General features: G+C 35.7%; 2 protein-coding genes across 3 annotated transcripts in view; one reads left to right on the top strand and one right to left on the bottom strand.

Moving 5' to 3' along the window:
* The window catches only part of LOC101736703 (E3 ubiquitin-protein ligase Hakai), a 118,164-nt gene extending 97,451 nt beyond the window's left edge, over positions 1–20,713 (top strand). The window contains exons 2-13 of one of the 2 annotated variants that reach the window (XM_004924278.5): positions 2,692–2,803; positions 3,178–3,400; positions 4,175–4,278; positions 7,906–7,994; positions 9,320–14,224; positions 15,049–15,236; positions 15,528–15,602; positions 16,414–16,515; positions 16,629–16,739; positions 17,202–17,315; positions 18,088–18,241; positions 18,701–20,713. In XM_004924278.5, coding sequence (XP_004924335.1) covers positions 14,014–14,224; positions 15,049–15,236; positions 15,528–15,602; positions 16,414–16,515; positions 16,629–16,739; positions 17,202–17,315; positions 18,088–18,241; positions 18,701–18,831 — 1,086 coding nt within the window. In that variant the 5' untranslated portion in view covers positions 2,692–2,803; positions 3,178–3,400; positions 4,175–4,278; positions 7,906–7,994; positions 9,320–14,013 and the 3' untranslated portion in view covers positions 18,832–20,713. Of the gene's footprint in view, positions 1–2,691; positions 2,804–3,177; positions 3,401–4,174; positions 4,279–7,905; positions 7,995–9,319; positions 14,225–14,547; positions 14,700–15,048; positions 15,237–15,527; positions 15,603–16,413; positions 16,516–16,628; positions 16,740–17,201; positions 17,316–18,087; positions 18,242–18,700 lie in introns of those variants that run through there. The other variant, XM_012688786.4, reaches the window with a different exon arrangement.
* A 993-nt stretch (positions 20,714–21,706) lies between these two features.
* On the bottom strand, positions 21,707–25,822 carry LOC101743723 (transmembrane protein 115). The gene is made up of 4 exons (XM_004924248.4): positions 25,271–25,822; positions 24,378–24,573; positions 23,618–23,794; positions 21,707–23,431 (listed from the first exon to the last, which is right to left on the bottom strand). The coding sequence occupies exons 1-4, from the start codon at positions 25,779–25,781 to the stop codon at positions 23,197–23,199; spliced, it is 1,119 nt and encodes a 372-aa protein (XP_004924305.2). The 5' UTR covers positions 25,782–25,822; the 3' UTR covers positions 21,707–23,196.
* Between the last annotated feature and the right edge of the window lie 814 nt (positions 25,823–26,636).

The following is a 26,636-nucleotide window of genomic DNA, read 5'->3' as shown; positions in this document are numbered from 1 at the left end:
AATCAATATAATAGTTGATATTGGCACAAGTAAGAATTGTATTATATTTCAAATTGTCGCATTGAAATATAATTTAATAAAAAAACGGAAACCAATGAGGTTTTTGAAAAATAATTAATAAAAAAAGAATCAAATCGAGTATAAAATTCTAGTCAATTCATTTTTCAATTCGATATTAATTAATATACAACACAAAAATGCTAGATAGAAAACAGCGGGAAACAGCTAGCTTAGTATCGAAGCTTAGACGAGGACTAGCACATTAAAATCAAAGGAGGATAGATGTACAAGGAAAATTCTGGAAGACGTATACAAAAAAAATTAAACGAGAATGTTTAAATATTTTATTGGGTCAATGTCGCTTCGTTATCGATTTTTTGATGCGAATTGTAAATACAGAATCAATTTGTACTACTTTCTGTGCCCCTGATAACGCATATTTTTTGTATCACACATATTTTCTGTCGAGGTCGACCATCTTTAAAAGTGTTGATTGGTCGTCTGTAGTTAAACAGTTTGGCACTCCATGGATACATATTTTAAATAAGATTTTGCAGTTTAGCTTTTTAATTTTAAAACGGAAATTTATCGTTATATTAAACTGAATGAAATAAATTTAATAATTTAATATTAAAATCTATCAAAATTGTGACAAGGAAGAAAATGCGAATCATGGTAAAGAAAGAGCTAAACAAAATTCCCAATGTATGAAACGCCAAAAAAGCCGAGATTAAGGATATACAATAGATTTATTTACTTTAAAAAAAACGTATGTCGTTTATTATCTACACTATAGATAATAAATACACTTTAATCACGCGTTTATGTGATTATAAGCGGAATTCGTAGCAATATAATATAATAATATTCAAATAAAAGTCTGCTTTACTATAGCATACGAAATCGCCACTTTTAACATTACAAAGACCTTGCTTATTATCTTACTACTGACTATCGATTGATCTTGATAACGTATTTTATTGCTATGGAAAGTTAACGTTATTAATGGTCACAATTCACTGATATCGATATATTTTTTATTTTTGACAAATATTCCCAAATTTTTTTAATGCAGGTTCCATAAATGAGCATTTTAAAATGGCATTATATCTAAAATTATTACATACCCAAAACCTTTTTATTGACAACAGTAATTAAGAAAACTATTAGTTTTTTTTTGTGTCAAATAGATGATAATATAACAAGGATCCAGTTCATTCATAATTTGAAATTATAATAGGGGCATAGGAAATTATAATGTAATAGGGGCACCACAAGATATAGTTTGAGACAAGAGATAGTTCAAAATTGGCAGGACGGTATCCCATCCCAAAACATGTCCCAAGCCCATACATTCGTATGTGGGATGAGGCTAAGAAAAATAATGATTTATTGTTCACTGTTTTACACATGGCGTTTCAATTGAGAACTATCTTTGAACAATAGTTAGTGGTACATTTGGCCCCAAATGACGTCGAACATTTAGTAAAATTTTCTGCATTATTTTCAACATTAAGGACCGTGTGATTTTCCATCCCACTAAAAGATTATTACATAAAGCTATTTATAATTTGGTCAGACGAGCTCACATAAAAAAACCTTTACCGACATAAATATTTAATTTTAGGTATAGTGAGTATGTAGGCAATTTGATTACCAAATCAATTTAAGTTTTTCACATCGAACGGTGCCAAGGTTTTATCCATGAAGTCTGATAAATTCAGTAGGTAAACCCAATAAACTAAGCGAAACATTTTCCTGTAAGTTTTCCTTACATTGAAACGAAAATGAAGGGTATTTCTGGTGGTTACATCTTGCACTAGGTTTTCTTCTTAGTCTTATCACACTGTCAGCTCAGAATCATATGATAATAATCATTCCGATCGTTTATCTGGCTGCCCAGAATACTTTGAGCTATTTCTACTACGCGCGTCTTATTTAGGTCGTCATTGATGACGAAAATGACTCTTCTAGGTCATCAAATCTCGCATGGAGATACTGTTGCGTCACCTGTGTAGACATGAAAATGAGAAGGTTCAGAATAGATTCAGTGTGCTAATAAACACGTCATGTGACATCGCTGAGTGGAACTCTTCGTAATACATCGACTTACGATTACTGAAACTCTGTTAGCGTTGAAAGCGATGAAGAGTTCCACGTGCAACCTAACCCACAGATACAGCCTAGTGCGTTTCTTGCCGGATCTTTTCAGTGGGCCATAATTCCTAACCAATGGTGGATTCAGCGCGGGGTTAGAGCAAGTGTTAGCAAATTCTCTCAGCGAAGCCCTGCCTAAAAAAATCGTTGAAACTGGACTAGTCTCTTAGGTAGGGAAAAAAACAGAAATTATCTTTGAATATTGTTGATATAAGTAAACCGCAACTTTTCTGATCTATCTTGTTCAAAATTGCTCTACTATTAACTGGAAGAGATCGCTTTGAGCGATATGACCGACTGTTATACCTACTGGTACACAATAATTATCGTATCTTTTTTTATTAATTTAATAATTATTCATATAATAAATTTATTTTAATTTAATTGTGTCTTATTCCTAGTCGGTGTCAGTCTTGACAGAGTGGTCGTAGTCATCACTTCAGGCGTTGGTGGCAAGCTTCACAACACGCCTCCACTCCTCTCTGACGGCCGTCCTTCTTGTGCATTCGTCTAATGATGATGAATTATTTACAGCCGTACTACTACTGGTCAGTCCACCTTATAAGGGATCTAACAGTGCTTAAGACCCGCGAAAACCGAAGAAAATATTATTTAGCATGGCCAGAGGCGATTATAATATTATAAGGTAAAACATTTGTAAATGAAAGCCATCACGTCTGCTTTAGTAATATACTAATTATAGTACGCAAAACGTCTTGTCCACGTATCTGTTAATGAAGTTCAAAGCAGCCGAGGACTGTTTGAGATAGTAGTGGTAGATTTGATGTCGACATTGGGCAAAATAGTTCGATTCGCGAAGTCGCCATTGAAACGTTTTTAAAGATACATAAAAGTTTTTAAAAGTAAAAAGTTTTTAAACAATACGGTAGGCAGTGGATATGGTTTTACATAAATCTGGAAATTTAGGTATTTAACAAAAATATAATATATAATATATAAAGAGATATTTAAAAACAGATAAATCACTGTCAATGCTCTCATAATTATTCGCTATTTCAGATAATTAAGAAAATAATAATAAATTTCATCGTCTTATACGTGAGAAATAACGTATTTGAAATATTTGAAATTATTGCATCAGACGTTACACAATCACCAGACGTCGGAGGTCAGGGCGAAACAATAAATTAAAATGAGGTAGGTACATGCCTACACCAGTTCGAGTGGATAAACATTCAAATCAAGTTTACTGCTGAAAACAGGAATGCTAAACATGCCCTAAGTTTAGACTATTAATTTAAATCTACTGTTTAATTTGTTTTTTTTATTGCCCTTGTAGGCAGACGAGCATACGGCCCATCAGATGGTGAATGGTTACCGTCGCCCATGGACTTCAGCAATGCCAGGGGCAGAGCCAAGCCGCTGCCTACCGCTAAATAGAAATGCTAAACATGCCCTAAGTATAGCGTATTTTTTTTTTTTTTTTTTTTATTGCTTAGATGAGTGGACGAGCTCACAGCCCACCTGGTGTTAAGTGGTTACTGGAGCCCATAGACATCTACAACGTAAATGCGCCACCCACCTTGAGATATAAGTTCTAAGGTCTCAATTATAGTTACAACGGCTGCCCCACCCTTCAAACCGAAACGCATTACTGCTTCACGGCAGAAATAGGCAGGGTGGTGGTACCTACCCGTGCGGACTCACAAGAGGTCCTACCACCAGTAATTACGCAAATTATAATTTTGCGGGTTTCATTTTTATTACACGATGTTATTCCTTCACCGTGGAAATCAATCGTGAACATTTGTTGAGTACGTATTTCATTAGAAAAATTGGTACCCGCCTGCGGGATTCGAACGCCGGTGCATCGCTCAACACGAATGCACCGGACGTCTTATCCGCTAGGCCACGACGACTTCAATTAATTTAAATCTACTGTTTAATTTTAGTGTAATGCCTGCTCGTTTATTCACTCCTGGTGTGATCTTTTTCTGGAGCAACACGCTGTATCGAGGTTCTAAGTATGTAAATTCACAGACCTTTTTTATTACAGATCATTTGGAACCTCCCTATGGATCTACAGAAGGACTTTGGTCGAAGTCATTCCTTCTTCGGGAAAAAGTTCATTGGCGTCTTGTGATTCAGCAGGGGTAGGAGGTAGGTTCCACCACACCGCCTTTGGCGGCAGTGAAGCAATAATACGCTTCGGTTTGAAAGATGGGGCGATCGTTGTACCGTAAAATTCGGACTTAGAACTGCGTCTCATGGTGTGTGGCCGGTGTGTATTACCGTTGTTAATGTCTACGAGCCCTGGTAACCACTATATACCAGCTATACCGTGAACTCGTCCATCTATCTAAGCAATAAAAAAATGGTAGGTGCGTAATTCCTTAGAAAAAATGGGTACCTATCCACCTAAGTCACTACACGAACGTCACTACCTATGAGCTTACTAACTCACCGGTGCAATAGTTATTGCCACTGACAGCAAGGATGAGAGTATTGGAGTCCCACATCCCATCCTAGTTTAGGGTCAAATGACCGTGTGTGACTTGTTCCTTGTTACTATTGTTATTAAATCCAAAAACAGCGACCTTTAAACTTACTCCACGAATAATATCCTACAGTCCTACTGTCCAGACAAAATTTGTGTCGCTTCAACCACTTTTTAGTTTAAATAACTGGGTTGCAAACAGTATACGTGCAGTGAACCGTTCGATTCACAACAAAACCCTGTTTTCATGGCGCAGAGATTGTTTGAATTTTAAATCGATGGCACGGGTTCGCGACCCACTTACAAAGGCCAGACTAGAAGCTGGTCACGAAGGAACAGTCAAAGCGAGGAATTATTAACTAAAGTTGAAAGCAATTCTAGTTTCGATCAGCGTTGAGTTCAAGTAAAAATCTCTCTTGTGTTCAGTCCTTGGTGAAAAGTTAAAATTAGCATTACCTAGTCAGGTCATAAATTCTGTCACATGTTTAATGTAAAATAATTGAAACAAGTTTATTCATTATGTAATCATTCATATACCAAAATGAACTTAACAAAACATAGATTCTTATGACACTAAAGTTTATTCAAAATGACCTCCGTGATTTTGAATACAGGCCTTCAATCTGCGCGGCCAGTCGTCTATCGCAGCACGAACGAGGTCCATGTCAATATCGGCGGCTGCCTTAATCAAGGATGTCTTGAGTGACTCCAAATTGGGATGAGGCTTTGAGCACGTCTTTTCCTCCAAGTGTTGCCATATCTTGTAATCTAACGGAGTTAAATCTGGACTGGAGGAGGGCCAGTCTTCGTGCCGGATGAAGTCGATTTCACGCGCCGCCAGCCAGTCTTGTGTGCTCTTCGCTCTATGAGCTGGCGCCGAATCTTGTTGGAATACCCAGTGCCTGTTATTGAACATGGTATGAGAAACAGGTTCCACAAGGTTCGTCAGGACTGTATTTTGATACACAACTGCATTCGTTTTTACACCTTTCTCACAAAAATGTACCTCTGTTAAGCCCCAATAAGAAACTCCCAACCATACCATGAGCGAGGATGGAAAATGACCTCGTTGGACACGCGGAATACGGTTGCTCGCTTCTTCACTACTGTGTGCGTACACCTTATCATTTTGGTTGTTGTAGCTCTCTTCTACGGTAAAAATTTTTTCATCCGAAAAAATAATTTCCCGATATTTTTTTCCCGCGTACCGCTTCAACAAAGCGCGGCATCTCTTCAGTCTCAGGTCCATTAGACGAGCATTCAAACGATGTCCTGTTTTTCTTCGATATGCCCGAAGCCCTAAGTCTTAATTTAACACCCTTTTCACCGTGGTTCTGCTTAACCCCATCTGAAGGGCCAACAGTTTCTGCTTACGTTTGGGATTTCTTTGAATTCGCGCCTTCACAGCTTTTATCACTGCTGGAGTCCTAACAGACCGAGGGCGACCACTTCTTGACCTGTCATCTACATTAGAGTCTTCATTGTATCGTTTGATGGTACGAATCTTTTGGTTATATTCAAATTTTTCAGTATGTTAAAAATTTGAATTGGCGCGTAACCGCAAAGATGCAACGCAATAACTGCAACACGGTCTTCTTTAAGCGTCCACTCCATATTTAAAAATGAGTAAAATTCTAAAAGTGTACATTTTTATTTTCATGAACAATTCGAAATTCGAATTCAATAAACTTTTTTGTGGCTAGCATTCTAAAAGAAATTTTTTTACTGTGTGACAATACTTATGACCTGACTAGTTATAATAATGAATTGGACATTTATATGTTTATACTATAAAATTCCACAAACATCTATACTGATATTATAAAGCTGAAGAGTTTGTTTGTTTGAACGCGCTAATCTCAGGAACTACTGGTCCGATTTGAAAAATTATTTCAGTCTTAGATAGCCCATTTATTGAGGAAGGCTATATATAGGCTATATAACATCACGGTAAGAGCAATACAATTGGAGCACCAATAAAGGATGTTTCAAAATATGGGGTTTAAATAGCTCCTTAACATTCTATAATTCAAATTGTATTTTCACTTTCTACGTAAATGAAGTGGGGGTAAAATTTAGCGTTATGCCAAAGTAACTATTCCACGCGGACGGAGTCGCGGGCAAAAGCTAGTCCAATATAAAATTATTTATTTAAGGCGATTGAACGACAACAGGGGTCGCATGCTATTAAGTGGTTACCGGAGTCCATGGAAATCACATCGTGAAAGGCAACACGAATTAGATATTACGTCAAAGTCACAATTGCATGCCCCACACTTCAAACCAGAACGCATTACTGCTTCACGGCAGAGACGGGCAGGGTGGTGGAACCTCCCCCCGCCATCTCATTAGTCGCTCGAGTACCAGTAAAACTTGTATTAAAATAACTTTCCTCTATGCCGGTTTCTATGCTATGCTTACAAAATTTCTTGGATACGAAATACCAAACATTATTTTAAGTCGATCCATCTTGTCACGTTGGTTGTGGTAACATAAACAGCGGAAGCACGTCCAATGATAACCTAGGCTTCCCCAAACATGGCTATAATGACACTTCTAACTTCCATTGATTTTGATGTAAGCCTTGATTGATGCAGGTACTTACTATATACCCACTAAATACAACAAACAGTGAGACTTCAAGAATAAAACTGAAACTTCAGTAATTTTTTTTTTATGTTTTCCAGTTAGTACAACATTGACTTTCTAGTTTATTCCATTTAAGTAAAGAAAACGATAGTACAACTTGTAAAATAAAAGCGTCATTGAGTGATTAAATCACTCCCCTGTCCTCTTTTCTTCATCTCCAAGCACCGCCCTAAAGAGTTTTGTAACAAACAGCATATTAAAAGTAGGAATTTAATTTCACATATTTATTTTTGTAGTAAAATCGTTTTTGTCTTAGTCCCATGAACAAGTACATCCCAGTAAATGTTACTGTTATAAAAAAACATTGTTCTAAATTAAATATGCAATTTCGAAAAGGTTACATCTCTGAAAATGTAAAATGTTTAGGAAATGAAAAAAACTGATTATTTTCTAAAGCAGTGTAAAATTTAAAATATTAACTTTTGAGATATATTTTAGTGTTAATTAGCAATTGAAAATTACTGGAATTATTATAAAATGAGTGTAGGTAAGCCTCAAAACTACATGTATATGAAAAAACGTGTATGACAAAATATGCGACATGTGCCCTTTTCGAAATTGCATATTCAATTAAATTTATCGTAGTTGATATTCACCACAAATAATCTATCTATCTGTTATGTGTTTTATGAACGACGTAGTGCGAATCGCGAGGGTCAAAGGTTCAGGGCTGCGCAGACTGTCAGGCGCGGAGCACTCAAGGTGAAAGGAGGACGATGCTCTATTTGCGGTAATTATAACAAGTACCTACTTTTTTTATTGCTTAGATGGGTGGACGAGCTCACAGCCCATCTGGTTGTCAAGTAATTACCGGAGCCTATAGACATCTACAATATAAATGCGCCACCCACCTTGAGATATAAGTTCTAAGATCTCAGTATAGTTACAACGGCTGCCCTACCCTTCAGACCGAAACGCATTACTGCTTCACGGCAGAAATAGGCAGGGCGGTGGTACCTACGCGCGCGGACTCACAAGAGGTCCTACCACCAGTTGTAACAGTACTATTGTTAAAAAAGCACATTATTAAAAAAAATTACTGTTTTACTTATTTCTACTTTGATTTCAGTTTTAAATTACTTGGCTAATAACTAGCTTGAGAGATCACAGTCTCACACTACTGTCTTCTATGTACAAATAATTGTCAATTTTTATTATGAAATCGGTTACAAAATTAATGATTGGTTGATGAAGGATGTTATTTTGTCATATACCAGATAAAAATATCTACTTAATGTGAATTTTTTTTCAATGATAGGAAGTGATTTGAATGATTCTGTTTTGAGTTTGTTAATGTCGAACCTTTATCCTTGAAACATTAAAATGTTGATCAGATAATATCACTTTGTTCTACATTTACTAACACGTTGCCACATTAACCTAAAAATGAATATTAGGTTACCGAATACACCAACACTGTTAGAAACCTTTTTGTTTGATTAATTTATATTTTGTTCTACACGCTAAATACCTAAGGTTTTCTTGCAGAGTACGGCACCTTTTTAATATCTTTGAAGTAACCTAAATTGGATTATCTAGTGGCGTGGCTTCGATAACGTAACAGATCTTACTATCCAATAACCATTTCAAAAGGCAAATAAGGCAATAAAGAAGTGGGCAGACAATATTATTATTAAATTGGATTATCTTGTTGATTTCCCTCCAGACTTTTCTGTACTCCAAACTTTGAGGTAGCCTAGCGGTCAATGCTAGCTTCTGAGAGAAAATAAAAACAGAAAAAAAAAACTAGAAAAGTGCAGACGGAAAATAGCGCTGCATACTCTCCATGTTAACGTAAAACCATCACGAACAAAATCACGATAACATGCCTCAAAGATTTATGAAAATTACAAGTTCAGTGTGCTTAGTGCGAGTTTTTAACGTCCTCGATAGCGTAAAAGTTAACTCAAACTTATATGCAGTTGGAACAGCGCCCCTAGCGGCAAATTTAGGCAAACGTTCCAACTCCATACAAATTTGAGTTAACTTTTACGCTATCGAGAACCTTAAAAAACTCGCACTGAGCTCACTGAACACACACTTTTTTTTCCACAGAAGAAAATGGCCGGATCCCCACCCGCACGGCAGGCGGGGTATGTGGGAGTTAAACCTCACTAAAAACTCCTGACGCTCACAGCCGGCGCCCTGCCCCGGAGTCGGGGATATTGAGACGACGGGAACATACATGATACACTTAGTGTGCTCATACTAATTTGTTTGTTATAAAGCTTTAAGATAACTTAACAGGGATTCAGACCATTTGTTAATTGACCGACGGGGTCACGATGTAACATAACTAGCTGTCCGAGCCCATAGACTCGCATAATATCAATGTAGCCACTGACCTTGAAACATGACATCGAAGTCTCAAAGGCTAAAAAATCAAAATCTAAAGATCGTCCTAATCTTCGATCTGGAATGGATGATTGGCTTTCGTTTTTCATTTCACGACTCACCAGGTGTTAAGTAGTTAGTGTATTCCATAGACATCAACAACAACTCAACCTTAGAACTCATGTCTCAAGGCGGGTGATTTTATTATACCATGAGACATGAGTTCTAAGGTCTCCGTTTTTATACTACAACGAGTACTCCGCCCTTCAAACCGATTCATATTACTGCTTCACAGCAGAAATAGGCAAGATGGTGGTACCTATATGTGCGGACTCACAAGACGTCCTACCATCAATGAAGATTATAATTTTTGCGGGTTTATCACGCGATGTTATTCGTTTATCGTGGAAGTCAATCGTGAATATTCCGTAAGTACATATTTCATTAGAAAAATTGTTACTTGCCTGCGGGATTCGAACATCGGCACTTTGGATCGCTTGATACGAATGCACTGGGTGTCTTATCCTTTATGCCACTACGACTTCAAAAATTCGGCAGAAATAGGAATAATTGTAGTATCTACCTATATAGGATCACAATACATCTTACTATCTAAACAGAAAGATAATTAAAAAATTCTACTGACCCTTCTATGGGAATTCATTTCACGGAAAAAAGTTATTTATCATTTTATTATTCACCAGGCTAATTTTAACTATGAAATGATTGTAATGTAGGGTTGTGAGTTACAAAACAATTTGGTTCAAATTTATTATGTTTGTCTATTTTAATTTAGACCGTCTTTGGTTCTAAATACAACAATTTTTAAGCATACTTCTGGAATACTTTACTATTTTTGCGGTAACGGACGACTAAGTAATAAAATGTAAATAATAAGCGCGGATTAGAACGTAAAAGTACTTTTAGTTTTTTTTTTTTATTGCTTAGTCGGGTGGACGAGCTCACAGCCCACCTGGTGTTAAGTGGTTACTGGAGCCCATAGACATCCACAACGTAAACGCGCCACCCACCTCGAGATATAAGTTCTAAGGTCTCAGTATAGTTACAACGGCTACCCCACCCTTCGAACCGAAACACATACTGCTTCACGGCGGAAATAGGCGGGGTGGTGGTACCTACCCGTGCGGACTCCTCTAAGAGGTCCTACCACCACTCGCGAAAACCACATAAAATACAACAATATGCATATTATTATGTATTTTATCTAATTTCGTGTCGCACGTTAAACTAATGCTAACGAATATTACTAAATTCGCATATGTAGTGATTTTCTAAGAAATATTACAGGCGTCATTGCAAAAAAAAGTGGACACAGGGAAGTCAAGAATGTCTGCCAATTTTATTTTTGGTCTAGTTTTTTTTCTCTATTACTATTTAGTGAGACGCATTTTGTAGGATTTGCGATGGAGGTCATTGCTTTTGCTCCCGAAGAAATTGTTTTTATGTCAAAACTAGTGTTGGGATTCCTATGATTTTGAACGATCGTAAATCGATTTTGTTAATGATTATTGTTTGAAACATTTTGCCAACCCCGAGCCCTTGCGTTTCAGTTGTGTTTATGACGGCGACGCCGGTGCAACAGCCGGCCGTGACCGAGTTTGTCGCTCGCAACTCCACGACTATGTACCGCAAACATTATGTCAATACGCATAATATTTTTCAAACAACTTTATTGAATACGAACCGATACTGAATTTCGACTGACTCGGTGGTACAGTAGTTAGTGCCGCTATCTGTTGCGCCGAGGATCGTGGATTCGATTCCCACATCGGAGAAACATTCGTGCGGCGAACAGATGCATTTGCTCTTTGTCTTGGCGTTTATTATCAATTTAAGTATATATTTAAACGTATATAAGTATGTATGTCTGTCTCTGGTATGCAGAGGGAATCCTAATTTGCGGCCGGATTACCGTACATGATTTTTTCCCAATTATTAATTATTATTATTATTATATTATTAATCTTTAATCTCTATATATAAAACTGAATTGCTGTTCGTTAGTCTCGCTAAAACTCGAGAACGGCTGGACCGATTAGGCTAATTTTGGTCTTGAATAATTTGTCGAAGTCCAGAGAAGGTTTAAAAGGTAGATAAATATGAAAATTATCGGAATTAAATAAAGTTTAGGCCTTTTATTTATCGATTGAAGCACTGCGAAGTCTGCCGGGTCAGCTATATTAAATAAAAATATACTTTCACAAATAAATGAGCGGTTTGTCTAATACATGATTACAGTTTAAATACACGTTAATTTCTGGCTCAAATTATACAATTTCTATTTACACTACGACCGTTAGAAGATAATTTAGGACTGGTCAATATTATGGCAGTTCTGGCAAGGTTTCATATAAATAAATTCACAGTAAGCGATAACTGGTCCGGGAGTATAATGTGCACCTGAAACTTCTGACGTTTTGAATAATTACAGGTTTCGTCGTATATCGACCAGATATCGAAATATTCTGCAACATTCTGATGTCTACAGCAATATCGACTACAAAGATTTTACTCATGGCATTTTGGCAGGCTGAAAAATCCCAATCGCTTGTTCGTCCATTTAAAGTACGCGTGTGGTGCCGTTAGATTAAAATTATGTAAAGGCTCCTACTCTTATCTCTGGTGTGTGAAATATGCACTTCAAAGCGCGCAACAAAACAATAAAAACCAAACAACTGAAAAATGTTTGTGACAACTATCTATGAAAAATGCAGGTCAAATAAATACATACTTCAAAAAGTATAGTGTCTACAAGCATTTCAAGAATTTACCCAATAAATATTACGAATAACAATTATGAATTAGTAGGTACATTAAAATTTTCTACGTATGTTAAATTTCAATGAACATGAGTTTAGTAAAACGGATAAAAATCTTGCAAGGCCCTGCTAACGCCATCTAGGCAAAGGGAATAATATTCCAAAGCAGTAATTATTATAATCTGAATGTAGATGGCGGTAGACAATAAACGGCATTAAATAATAAACAAATTGATAAATATAAATTAGCAATCTTTGAACAGGTAGGTATGTACTTCATATAAAGAATCAATCTGTCAAAAATCAATCACTAATGATGAGCCATATCTTCATTTAAAACAATGTGAGCCTCTTTAATGAAGTACTTTGAGGACTCAATAGTATTACTATGCTTTTTTTTTATAGATAGTCATATCGTAAATCGACTCATCTCTCAATCCCATTTCATTTTTCACACAACATATGATTCTGAAAAAGTGTATTTTATTTTATTGTTTTCTAATTTAGTCGATTTTGAAAACGATGAATCGAGTATTAGTTTATTATCCATTTTGAACAAAATAACTCTTTTCAAACTTACTAACTTAAGTTTGCAAGATCGTATAATTGGAAATCAAATAAATAATATCGGTTACACATTATGTTCTCTCAAACTAAAGTAAAATGTTGATCGATTAAACATTTTTGACAATAATTTTTAATCTTAGCAATGGAATATTTTCCATTGTATAGATAAATCTTAGGTTTTTCTAATTAGCAACAAAATAATTCGTCTAATTTGCTACTGTAATGTTGATCTTGTGTGTTCTTTGCCTCCCACCTTCTAGGAACCCCAAGGGGTTATACAAACTTCACCGAACGTATAGGCGAGCTCACGGGGCTCACTCAACCTCGAAGACTTTGCTAACATCTGCCCTAGCAATGCTTCGCTGAATCTACCACTGGATCGGAATCGCGACCCGCTGCGAAGATCCGGGGAGAAACTCAAGCTATTTCAGTGGCTGAAGGGGCACAAAGAACCCTTCGTCGCACTCAACCGATTCGAAAAGAAAAATGTTGATTTTTCGATGCTTTGTTGACAAAATCCTGTGTTGCTGTTGTCTATGCTGTCGGCATTACGATCGGCGGGAATGTACCTAATTTGTGAAGATATCTTTGTGTTTTTAATAAGTTATTGTTATTGTGTTAAGTTATTGTGATATTGATTGTGATGTGTAATTATTTACACCCTTTTAGTTTCAAAACTCTCAGTAAATTCCCACTGTTTTACTAAATAATTGTCTTACCTCATCTTAATTTCCGTTCACGTCACTTCACAAGTAAGAAGTACCTATATGGCTCGGCCTTTGGTATAATAAAATTGATAGTACTACGGGCTGCGTTTCCTTTGCCTGTTGCTTATACGAATCAAACCAATGAAAATGTCAATAGCTAGTGACGACTGGAATATTATTTTAAGAATTTAGCAAATTCAAATAATACAATAATTTAACTATCATTGATTGATGAAAAAAACTAATCATAAATCATATATTAATTACATTTAAATAGTATATAAGAGCGCTCAACAAAACCTAATAGCTTACATCAAGAGGTTAGCTTATGAATTTGTGGCTTTCATAAGTGAAACTGGAAATGAACACAGAAAAAAGGAACGGCCGTGGACGAGGCAGAGGTCGTGGTCGCGGAAGAGGTAGGGGTAGAGGCAGAGGTAGAGGTAAAAAAGTTCCTAAAGTAATGTCCAGTGACGAAGAGGAATGTTCTGTAGAAGAAACCTCACAAGATGCTGAAGAACCAGTAGTTGAGGAGCCTAAGGAAGAACCCGAACCGGTTGACCCACCCAAACGTAAGTAAAGTAAATATGGAAATAGCGACGTTTTTAATCAAATCAACTTTAAGATTTGAGATATTAGTGTATAAAATATCTATAGTAATTCAATAAATTTACCATTAAAGTATAGTTTGACTGTTAACAGAAAAAAACAAATGAAACATACAAATCATTTCATTAATTATAAGTAAAATTGTGTTATCAAGTTCAAAATTTGATGTAGAGATTCAATAAAAAATTCAAACAGTACAGATAATTGTTAACACAAAAATAAATTAACTCTATAAGAGAAAAAATCATTTAATATATTCATTATCAAGGGTATACATAAGTCGAATGACACAACACTATCAACACAACAAACATAACCTCAAAATTATGCATACAAAGTAAACAAGCTGCAGACCAATTATAAATTATCTATGAGTTTATCAGTATTTGATAATACACGACCGCAATGGTAGCATGTATCTCAACAGTCCTTGCACAAGTATGTTTTTAATGGATTCAAAATTCGAATTTATTGTGTTTTAAACAAATATGTAACAGGAAAATGTTTCAGTCAATTTATCTATGTTTTTTTTTTTTGTTTTTGATGGATGAAGTTATGCAATTTCGATATGTGATTTAAAAAAAATACTGTTGTTGAAACTGTTATGCAATTTAATATGATGAAATTGTTACTAATATTTTAATACAAAAACTTTAATGGTAATAACATTAGTTTTAAATTGCAAAAAAAATAGTATTGATATTATCATTAAATTTAGGATTGAAAAAGGAAATAAATTTGAAACTAAGTAGAAAATGTTTGTAATAATAAATTGTACAACTTACAGTGGAAGTTCCCTCAGACATATCACAATTAGAAGCACCGGTATTCACAACTTTGCAAAGAGGACCACCTGAACCGATGCTGCGACTCGATTGGAGCCACCGAGCTACACTTATTGGAGAGAAGGTCTTGAATCCAATGATATACTGCTGTGATACATGCTCCAAACCTATTCTTATTTATGGAAGAATGGTAAGTCAAGCATAATTTTCAAGCAGTTATAAAAATATTATTGTGTATTAATGTATTTTTCTATAGTTTCCTTTACACTCTTGTGAACATATTTTCATAAAACAAATTTACATAAAGAAAATATTTGTGATAACTAATTCATTGTGATTATTTTTCTGTGACCATCTCTGAATAGATGATTTGGTAACGTAATAGTTAAATTAGTACAATCCTCCTAGTGTTATCAGAAACCAATAAATTAGTTTGATTTTGAGCTGGAATTACAAATCTTTACTTCCTCTTTATTCTCAGATACCATGCAAACATGTCTTCTGTTTATCTTGTGCTCGTGCTGATCACACGCACTGCCCTCGGTGTAGAGAGAAGGTAATTTACTTTTAAGTATAATATATTTATTTATTTATAGATTCTGGTGGTAAGAGTTTTTTGTGACCTTGCATGGGTAGGTGCTATTCATACTGAGCATTAATGATGTGTTTTGGTGTGTGGGGTGGGGCTGCTACTTTACTATAAAATGGAGACTTAGAACTATGTCAGAAGGTAGGATGGGATTTAAATTGATGATGTCTTCGGGCTGGGTAACCACTTACTTCTGAAGTCGTTGTGGCCTAAAGGATAAGACGTTCGGTGCATTCGTACCTAGCGATGTACCGGTGTTAAAATCCCGAAGACGGGTACCAATTTTTCCAATGAAATACTTACTTAACAGATGTTCACAATTGACTTCCACTGTGAAAGATTTACATTATGTAATAAAAATCAAACCCGTAAAACTATAATTTGCGTAATTACTGGTGGTATTGGGAGTCCGCACGGATAGGTACCACCACCATCGTGCCTGTTTTCTGCAGCGAAGCAGTAATGTGTTTTGGTTTGAAGGCTGGGCAGCCGTTGTAACTATACTGAGACTTTAGCGCTCATATCTCAAGGTGGGTGGCGGCATTTACGTTTTACCACCATTACTTAACACCAGGTGGGCTGTTCACATATCTATACAATAAAAATGAAAAAAAAAACAAACCAGATAGGCCATGAGCTCATCTAAGTAATTAAAAATCCATTAAAATATTAAAGCAACTACATCTAGTGTCTTAAGGGCAATCCAATAAACAGTTAACAGTAGTTTTCACTTTTTAAATAGAAATTACAAATATATAAGTTAAAATTTAATTTGCAGGTTCTCCGAGTAGAACAAACCGGTTTGGGCACAGTTTATATGTGCACACATTCCGGAACACGTTATGGCAATACAGGATGCAGGAGAACTTATTTATCGCAGGTAAAAGAGAGAATAGTCCATTTCTCATTTATCTTAAAATTATAATCATTTTCACTAGTATATTGTATAGTATATAAGGAGATCACAGTGAAAATGTTAGATTTATTTTCTAGCGAGACCTACAAGCACACATCAACCATAGACACGTGTCATCCGGTAACACTGAACCGAAAGTAGAACCGGAAACTCCATCTCCTTCCGTACCTGTGGTCAAACCTATTACAGTAAGTACAAAGCTGTATTTAATATGCTAGCACCCGAGATGAGCTCTAAATAGGAGTTTAAACTGTTGACGGAGTTGTGAAAATATATAAGATCCCTAGGCATAATAACATAAACAGCTCTTTGAATTCTTCATTATATATTAATATAGTGTAATTGTTAAGACTGTTTTATATATCAAAGCCTGCTCACCATAACATAATAATATACGTTTCCTATATCATCATATATAATTATACTGTGTTTTGTGTGTCTAAGATAGATCCTGCTCGACTTCTAATCGTAAGCTAATTAAACCTCATTTTTTTATTGCCCTTGTAGTCAGATGAGCATAGGGCCCATCTAATGTTGAATGATTACAATCGCCCATGGACTCCAGGAATGCCAGGGACAGAGCCAAATCGATGCCTACCGTTAATTATTTGTATTATATTAGCTCAGTATCAAAATTGTCATCGTTCCAGCCGATGTCGGTGGGTACGAGCGACCCACGGGGGCACGGCCGACCCCGCACCAACCTCATCACCGTGCCCATACATGACCACACTGACCAGCACAACTATTACAACTATTACACGGTAATTATTACTGTGATGTCTCTCTCCATATAGTATATAAGTATGATTTTCCTACATCACTCTTGTATGTACTAGCAGAGATACATTTTTGTCGATTTTGGAGAATATAAAATTAGCTTTCCTTATGTGCAAAATTTAAATCAATTACCGTATTTAAAAAAGTTGAAAGATAGCTTCGTTTAAGGTACAAAATTTCTAGTCATAAATTGAATAGAGTTTTGTTTGAAATTGTTATAAATGTATATATTAATACGCTTTTATTAGCTTCAGCTAACAACTATGTATGTTAGTATGTATGTAACGGAATCTTTGAACATGATTTTGACCCCCTTCAAAACGTCTGATTAACTCGAAATTTGGCATACTTTTAAGTATGCTGCGGTCATTTGTCACTGGTGCATTGACAGGTGACACTCAATATTTAAAAAAAATAATTAAAAAAATTGAAAATCAATTAAAAAATGAAACATAAATTTTAGAAATAATGATTTTATTGTAAAAAATTCGTGGTATGCATGGTATCAATATGAGCAAAACAGATATGAGTAGAAGGGTTATTTTGATAATATCCTGAAAAGCCCCACACGCTTTTTTACAATAAAATCATTTTTTCTTACACTTTTTTTGATTCAAATTTTTATATTTTTTTAAAATTTAGTTTTGGATGTAAACATATTAGTATAGTAATAATAATAAACAATATTTTATTACATATTATTATTTCACTTGTTTGAATGTTGATGTCTATAATGAAAGTTGTTGTTGAGTGCAGCAGCCCCCGCCGTCCGTGACGTCGGTGCCGGTTCTGCAGTCGCTCAGCGTCCCGCCGCCGCCATACTACGCGCCGCCGCCCGCGCCTCACGCGCCCCACGCACCCCACGCACCCCACGCAGCGCACCCACCCCACCACTACGTGCCGCCGCCCGGTATGACACTTCAAACGATTCTTTTTTGTTTCATACCTAAGCTTGAGAGCTATGCCAGCGTAACCGAGCGAGTAGGTGAGCTCATGGGGCTCTAATCTGGGGGTGTTAACACTGGCCTTAATAAGAGCAGTTCTTCGCAGAATCTACCACCGGATCGGAAACGCGACCCACTGAGAAAATCCGGCGAGAAACTCAGTGGGCTGTGTGGGTTCGACGAGAACGGTGACCGGTGCTTGTGGTACCTAAAAGCACCGTTAGTGGATCGGGAGGATCTGAAATGACGTGTTTAGGGCGACGGCAACTGTTACCATTCGGTCTGCAGGATCAGGAATGCATTACTCTAAAAGAGCATAAACATGAACGTTTATGCTATAATATGTTGATGTGTGTTTAATAAATTAAAAACATTTAGTTAGCAATATTTTAAGTATGTTAACATTGTCATAAACATAATTTCAGGTGGTACGATATCTACAGCAGTAAGCGGTGTGTCTCCTGTCCCGAACGTGACTCCAGCGAGCGGGGAGGCGGGGCGTTGGGGGGACGGCTACTCCGGGAGCTGGCCTCCCCCCCATCCCTACTACCGGTAGCGGTACCGGACCACCATACGCACGCGGTACACCATGCGGAGGTTCTAATCGACATCGAGAACGTGTGGGTTATTGTCGTGCTTAAACGTCTTAAGTAATAGTGCTGAAACATTCAACTTGTCAGTTATGTGAAATAGAAAACAAAATGTGTACTGAAACTTGCATACCGCTAGGTACATCTGATAGACGTGCGATCGTACACGTGTGCAACAAAATTTATAAATAGACAGCAGATTAAATACCTCCATGAATCTTAGTCAAATATTTGTGTACTAAAATTGTGTTAGACAAAAGTGCTACTAAAAATTGTGCATAATGACTAATATACTACAAAAGTATAATTTACACTTAAATGTTGAGAATACGTGTATATGAAGTACTCACTAACAATGATTACAAAAGTTCTGTGGATTATTGTATTTTCATATGACATTGTGCTCGAATGGAATGTACCTAAGTGCGTAAAAACAAACCAGTCAGACCTACTGAGAAGATCCAAAAATTTAATCTGATTCTTATATTATTACATTTAAATATAAAATTAAATGTGGCCTAGTGATGAAATACTACAACATTGTTATTCTAGACATCGGAGAGCAGCATTACTGTAAATAAGAAATGGCTATACTTAGTTGTCCTTGCACAGACGTATTGAGACTCGATTAAATATAACTGAATAATTAAATTACAAGAAACTTATACAATTTGTCTGCTCAATAGTTTAAGTTTCCGTTTTTGGGAGAATAAAGTGGTCCAACAACAATGTTCAGGACCTAAGTAGTAAGTACCTCGAAATAACAAAATATGAACTTAATTCTTCACAAAAGTAATACACATGACAGACTCTTTGTATCCAACGCGTTCATTGGAAGATGTCAACTTCATTAAGTAATTATTACTCGAATAGTTATGGTTGTATTGTTGTGTAGGAAATTATATGTATATAATAGAATTCAGAATTTGCAACCTTGTTCTCTTTATGAGCTATAGAAGTCCAATAGATTCGCGCGTATTATGAAATAACTTGAAATTGAACAATTTTTTATTTGTAAAAGTGATTTTGTGAAAACTGGATGAGAAACTATTTACATTTAAAAAAAAATAGTCAGTTTTCGTTGTTGTTAAATACAAAATTGAGGAAAACACCCGAACCAGAGAAATAAAAAATATATATGAGTCGTCTATTATCAAAGGCGGCAATCTGTACATTTGGACAAAAATTTTTTATTGATATGTCAATACAGATTTATTTGAATATAATCGTCTCCTTCAAAGAATACGGTTCAAAATCTGCATTAAATAAAGGTTAATAGTTAACCTGTTATTTATCTAAGATGTCGTTCCGAAGAGTTTTGTGACTGCCAATGGAATACAAAGTCAATAATTCGTTTTTCTGATTTACCAATCATTGTCCAAAAGTCAGATTGCCGCCTTTGATAATAGACGACTCATATCAAGTTTCAATGTTCTTCATTTAGGATAACTTAATTGATAGTTTTACATATTTTATGTAAATTGTTTTCATTGCATAATCTCGTTTAAACGTGTACCAATAATTAAACAAGAATTTAGAAAGCTAGTGATTTACACAATAGTATTTAAAGACTTTTATTTTATTTTCTTCTATTTTAAAGGGTATATTAATTATTCGTTTATAGTTTTTTTTATTTTAATGATACCATAAAACGAACAGTTCATCACATTTGCTGCAATATTAAGAATAAAACTTTTATTTATTCTATTTATTTTATGTTCAGAAGTATATTTTTGTTCAAACTTAAAATACACTAAGTAATTAGGTGTACGAAAGACCTATAAAATATATAATTGTCATCTGAGAAGTTGCGAATTGAAAATAAAATATAGTATAAAAACTATAAAATGTACCTATGATTTTATTCTATCTATCTATCTATCTATCAGCCCATGGACGTCCACTGCTGGACATAGGCCTCCCCCAAGCCTCGCCACAAAGACCGGTCCTGCGCTGCCTGCATCCAGCGGATCCCCGCGAACCTTAATAGGTCGTCGGCCCACCTTGTGGGAGGCCTACCCACGCTACGTCTCCCAGTACGCGGTCGCCACTCAAGAACCTTCTGGCCCCAACGGCCATCTGTTCCGCGAGCAATGTGTCCTGCCCACTGCCACTTCAGTGTCGCAATCCTTTGGGCTATGTCGGTTACCATGGTTTTCCTGCGAATCTCCTCATTTCTGATTTGGTCTCGCAGGGAAACTCCGAGCATAGCCCTCTCCATTGCTCTTTGGGTGACCTTGAGCCTTCTCATAAGGCCCATTGTGAGCGACCACGTCTCAGTATGATTTTATTAAATGAATAAATTTTTATACATTTTCGAAAGTGCACGTAGGTTTCATATTTGGCTATTACTTATAATTATCAGTTAGAATGTAGATTTTAAAAATATCACAGATGCATTGCCCGTTCTTCGCTTCAATAGTGAAATGAAATATTTGTTATTGAATATGAAGAATCTTAATAAATATTCAGTATTTGCGAAAATTATTCTTTTATTTTAGTTACATTTTACTCAGTAATAAACCATTTCAATATTATATTTACGAAAAACAGTATGTACAAGTTAGCTAACGGATATGAGTTTTGCTAAAACAAATTAACTCTGAACATCCTACAAAGTAATGTCAGATCACGTCTTTACTTAATGTTATCTTGTTCAAGTTTTTTTGTATACTTTCTCGACAATCAGCAGATATCATGTCTGGAATGGAGCCCTGCGATCACCCCTTTTTTTTCTTTTCGGGCCGGGGGCCGAACCGCCTACGAGGTCCCCGCGCCTAAAGGACACCCTAGGACAACTTAAGGAACAAGGAGAAAGCTACTTAAAATAAAACGTTAATATTAAAGGTTGGGATTATTTTATTTAAAAACTAACAAATATTTACAGTTAATTCAAAAACGTACACTCATCTTACCGCAATCAACAAATGCATTTCAATTCACAAAAATATATTTTTTAACAATAAGACATAATATTTTATACACGTCTCCAATAATTTCAATCGTTACCAGACTTTAAAGTACTATTATTACATTCCTCGAAATCGCGCAAATCCTTCAATAAAAATGAACTATAAGCATCAGTTTTGAAACCAAATATTTAAAGTTGTAGTGAAGTAGGTATATTAACATTTTAATAATTTAATTCTTAAAATTTCTTTTTACTATTTTACTATCCTAAAACAAACAAAAAACGATAATATTAAACACAAAAACCCTCCAATACGATTAGCACAGCGGAGTAAAATAGATACATCAAATTTGACATGAAACAAGAATCAATAACATTTACACATATACATATTACTACTGGACAACTGGTTAAATTATTTATCTGGTTATCTGTAAAGAAAATTTGGGATAATAATTTCACTACAAATAATTATCAGACCGAAGAATTAAGTCTAATCTAAATTTTCAAAACCTGTTTTAACAGAGACTCTTAACATCTTTTCCTGAAATACTTTCATATATTTCAGATACATTAGCCAAATACGATGATAATACAATTACAAATGTTAGATTCGTAAAGTTAAAGCCATAGATGTGATTAGTGTCTATTGTCGAGATATACAAAATTAAATTTTATCAATATTTACTTGTCACTTGAGCACATAAAAACATGTAGAACAACAATGGAACATTTGTTATAGTTTTTTAAATGTATTTCCTTATTACATTTTGCCTGCTCACTATATATATGTTTTAAATTCTTTTTTAAAAGCATGTGGAATGTATATAATTAAAATCATTCTTACATGATATATAAGTAGCCCTCCAAATTAATATAAACCTTATATTCAGATTTTTGGTATGTTATGCTTTTATTATTCATAATGACACATAGAATCAGCTTTAGTTGAAATTTAGTAGCCAAAATGCAAAGAATAATGCCTAGAAACTTTATGCTGGTATTTTCCATTAGCCGGTTTTGACGACAGAACAAACCCAGCAGACAAGGGAGCAAGTATAGCACAGCAAAAGTGCTTCCACTGTTTTTGAAGTATACTTATCCCATTTTTACTATAATGTTTTTTAAAAATAAATAGAATAATGTAAATGCCATTGACACTTGATAGAAAAATCACAGAGAAACTGAACACTAATACTGCATAATGGGTGGCATATTTATGCCGTGTAGAGTTCAATTTTTTTGTAACTGCTAAGAAAAGAACTACAGCTTTAACCTTCAGTCGCGAATACAGTATTAATTCAGGTTCCACATTCAGGCTCCAAAATGTGGGTGTCACACAAATAAATCACTTTTGCACAACACTCATTCTCACTTTGTTTTTATGAACAGACTTATTCCACTTTGTTTTCGTTAAAGATCATGATTGCTTGGTGATTGGAGGTGTTGGGTCTGGTCCGAGATCCACAAGGGTCGCCTCCGTGGGAGGCGCCTGTATACCTTTGCTTGTTTCGGGTTCCGTGAATTGAGGTATCACTTGTGATGTCTGCATCTTCCTAACAGCATCCATGTTTACTTTCGTCGATAAGTTCTTTTGACGAGTTTGCTCAGATGTTTTGGATAGTCTTTCACTCAATGCTTTTAATGCAATTTGTCTATAACAATATAAGGTGCCATAAAAAAGTGCCTTTATTGGGACAGTAACAAAATGACATGTCATTACCATTAAAAATAAACTACAATAATTGTTGGCCAGTTTTATTGTTCAGATTTTGAAACACTTTAAAACCACTGAATTCTATTTTTTTTAACTATCTAAATTAATCATAATTTATTCTCACCTTCGCCTCTCCATATCTTGTGGTTCCACTCCAGGCATAGAAATTGTCACACCTCGGGGACTAAGTGCTAAGTGCACTCGACGTGGACTAGGTGAACAGAGACCAAGCCGCACTAGACAACGATGCGGTGGACCTACAATAGCTCGGACTACAGGTTGCAGGACTGTTGGAAAGAAGCTGAAACATTTAGTTTTATTTCAATATGATTAGTAAAATTTTTCAAAATGACTATAAATAGTATAGTAAAATATATTTGGCTGAAACATGATAGTGGGCAAGGATAAAATAATATTGATGTTTTCAGCTTTTTTCATGTTGGAATTGTGCAGCGATATGTGTGGTGAACTGTTGTCTTAAGGAGGTAGTATCAATCATGTTCTTGTGGTTCCTCCCATAAACCAACAAATCTTATTGCCTTACATTATGAATGGCCTAAAGCTACTTTTATTTTGAACATTGGCAATTTTAAAAGAAAAGTAATGCACTGCCAATGCAAGGGTTTGAGCCCTTTGGCACAAATCTTTGCCACTGATTATGTAGATATCTTAATAACACAAGCAACTATTATCATGACATTCTATCTTACCCTAGCAATCAGATCTATAATGGCTATACAATGGAAGATACAGACTTAAAAGTATTACTATACTACAAAATAGGGAGCTTTTCTATAGGTATCAACTGGGTTTGAGTAAAAATCAAGATATTGTCTTATTAAGCATATAAATTTCATAATCTGGATTACTTTCAAAATACTCACTTATCAAAACTAAAGTTGTCTGCCATATCTCCCCTGGTACCATTGGTGTGTCTTTGCCAGAACCTTAGATATATCCAAGATAGAATCGTCCCACTGCCCCACATGCAAGGATATGTCCCTTCTAAGGCACCAATAGCCCACAGGATAATAGCCACTATTAGGATCAGTAGTGGTAAAGACCTGTTGGTTAATTTACCTGAAATTTAATACCTTTTCATTAATCAAACTTGCCCAGTCCACAAAAGCTAGATATTAAAGTTTTAGATTTAATTCATTTGTTCAGAAAACTTAGCTCAAATGATTAAGATGATCTTAATTAAATTAATGTATTGTATATGCAATATGAATCATTTAATAAAAAAGTTAAAATGTCATTAATATTACCTACATTTCACATTACTGTCAGTTATTGTGTGTAATTTTTTTTTGTTTTTATTTCTAATGATTGGGAGACATTACATCCATGCTACCTATTACTATTACTGAGCCATTTTATAACTAAATGATCAGATTCGCCAATAAGAAGCTAACCATTCCAAAAGGGGATTTATGGTGACATGCTAAATTAATCACAAATCCTAATTGTGGGAAGGAGAAAACTATTAAGTAGAAACTATTAAGTGAAAAAAGTAGAAACTATTAAGTGTATGAATGTGCATTAGTTTATTTGTATACTATTGTGAATTTGTATCTTATTATTAGCTATAGGTTTTTACTGATAAACACGCACACAAAAGACTCATTACAGTCAAGTAATATTTCGTTTTAACTACTGTATTTCATAATATTTATAGCTGTATAGCTTAGAGGATATCTAAAAGTTAAGATACACCAATTTCTCTGAAGGAAAAATAAAATAAAATTGTCAATATACTTATCAAATTCATTCGCACCTAGTGGTGTTTTAATCAGCAGATGATCTGGCATGATTTGCTTCACAGCGACACTGACTGCGGCCAGGTACCCTGCCAGCCCGTGTACATGAATGTCGAATAAATACGAGGTTTGACCCGTACACGCAAATATCACTAAATAGTAAAACGTAGTCAAAAACGCTACACCAAAGTTGGTCAGTATGAAAAACTTCATCATTTCCATCTGTCCCCACAGTGGTTCTATGAGTTTCCCGCACAGCCCCACAGTCACAATATCGATGATCACCTCCCACAAATGTATTTCGAGAAACCAGAACGTGAAAGTAGACCATAGTTGAAATGAAGGAGGCAGCAAATACCCTGGAGTGACACTGAGTACATTGACGACATCATCGGAAAATGATAATATATATCCTATAACCACGACCACGCAGATAAACTTTACCGAAGGTGATGTGTTCCCTAACAATGCTGCAAATTGTTGTCGCAAATACGGAAGATTACGGCTAAACACCCTAAGCGCAGCCATCTTTGTGACGGTTCAGACCTTTGACGTTGACAGCTTGGACGCACTTGAGCTTGATAGATGACAACCACAGTAGTAATTTTAGTTTAAATACCTACCTATTAATTCATACCGATATAAGAAATAAATGTACTGGCGTAAAGTAATGTACAGGCGGCGAGGAACTGGCGCTGGCGCCATGGCGGAGCGGTGGTGGCGGCGGCCCCCAATCGCGCTTAGTTTGCACACTCAAACGCTCAGGGTAGACGCGACCGTGCGTATCGTGTTTGCCCACTGAGCTTCTCGCCGGATGTTCTCAGTGGGTCGCGATCCGATCCGGTGGTAGATTCTGCGAAGCACGGCTCTGGCTAGGGTTCGTGTTAGCAACTTCGTCAGGTTTGAGCCCCGTGAGCTCACCTACTAGTTAAGGTTACGCTGATATAGCCTCTCAAGGCTCTCAGGCAGGTAGAAAAAAAAACGACTAGTACTATACGAAATTGAAAATTGTACATATATCATCTCGACTATAAAAGCGTTGCAAATATGATATTAACAAATCACCAGAAACAGAACGGAAGAAGTGAATTGCGAAATGTGAAGTGTACCTACTTTAAATATTCTAAATATTAAATATGGTCATATTTCATACTTTAGTAGAAGTTTTTGTTTATCTCAATCTCGAGAGCATGAATGACAATTACGACTTATTTCTGGTGGTTAGCTGGTGGGGAGCTGGTTTTGGACGGTAGTTAGCTGTGGTTGGGATTATACGATTATACGTATAATCTATCATACGTACGACAGATTATACGTTTCTTGTCCTGAAATTATGTTGCTTTTTTCATCTCCTTTAAAAATAAATAATTGTTATATTAAAAT

The sequence above is a fragment of the Bombyx mori genome, chromosome 22, assembly GCF_030269925.1.
Source record: "Bombyx mori chromosome 22, ASM3026992v2".
Taxonomy (NCBI): Eukaryota; Metazoa; Arthropoda; class Insecta; order Lepidoptera; family Bombycidae; genus Bombyx; species Bombyx mori.
The sequence above is the reverse complement of the archived record's forward strand: the minus strand, read 5'-3'. Positions and strand labels throughout refer to the sequence as shown.

Excerpts from the sequence above, each read along its gene's own strand:
- LOC101743723 (XM_004924248.4), bottom strand. The coding sequence starts at position 25,781 with ATGGCTGCGCTTAGGGTGTTTAGCCGTAATCTTCCGTATTTGCGACAA. Across the intron at positions 23,795-24,377 it reads GACAACTTTAGTTTTGATAA|CTTCTTTCCAACAGTCCTGC; the intron begins GTGAGTATTTTG and ends TAAATGTTTCAG. Across the intron at positions 23,432-23,617 it reads CAAGATATGGAGAGGCGAAG|ACAAATTGCATTAAAAGCAT; the intron begins GTGAGAATAAAT and ends ATATTGTTATAG.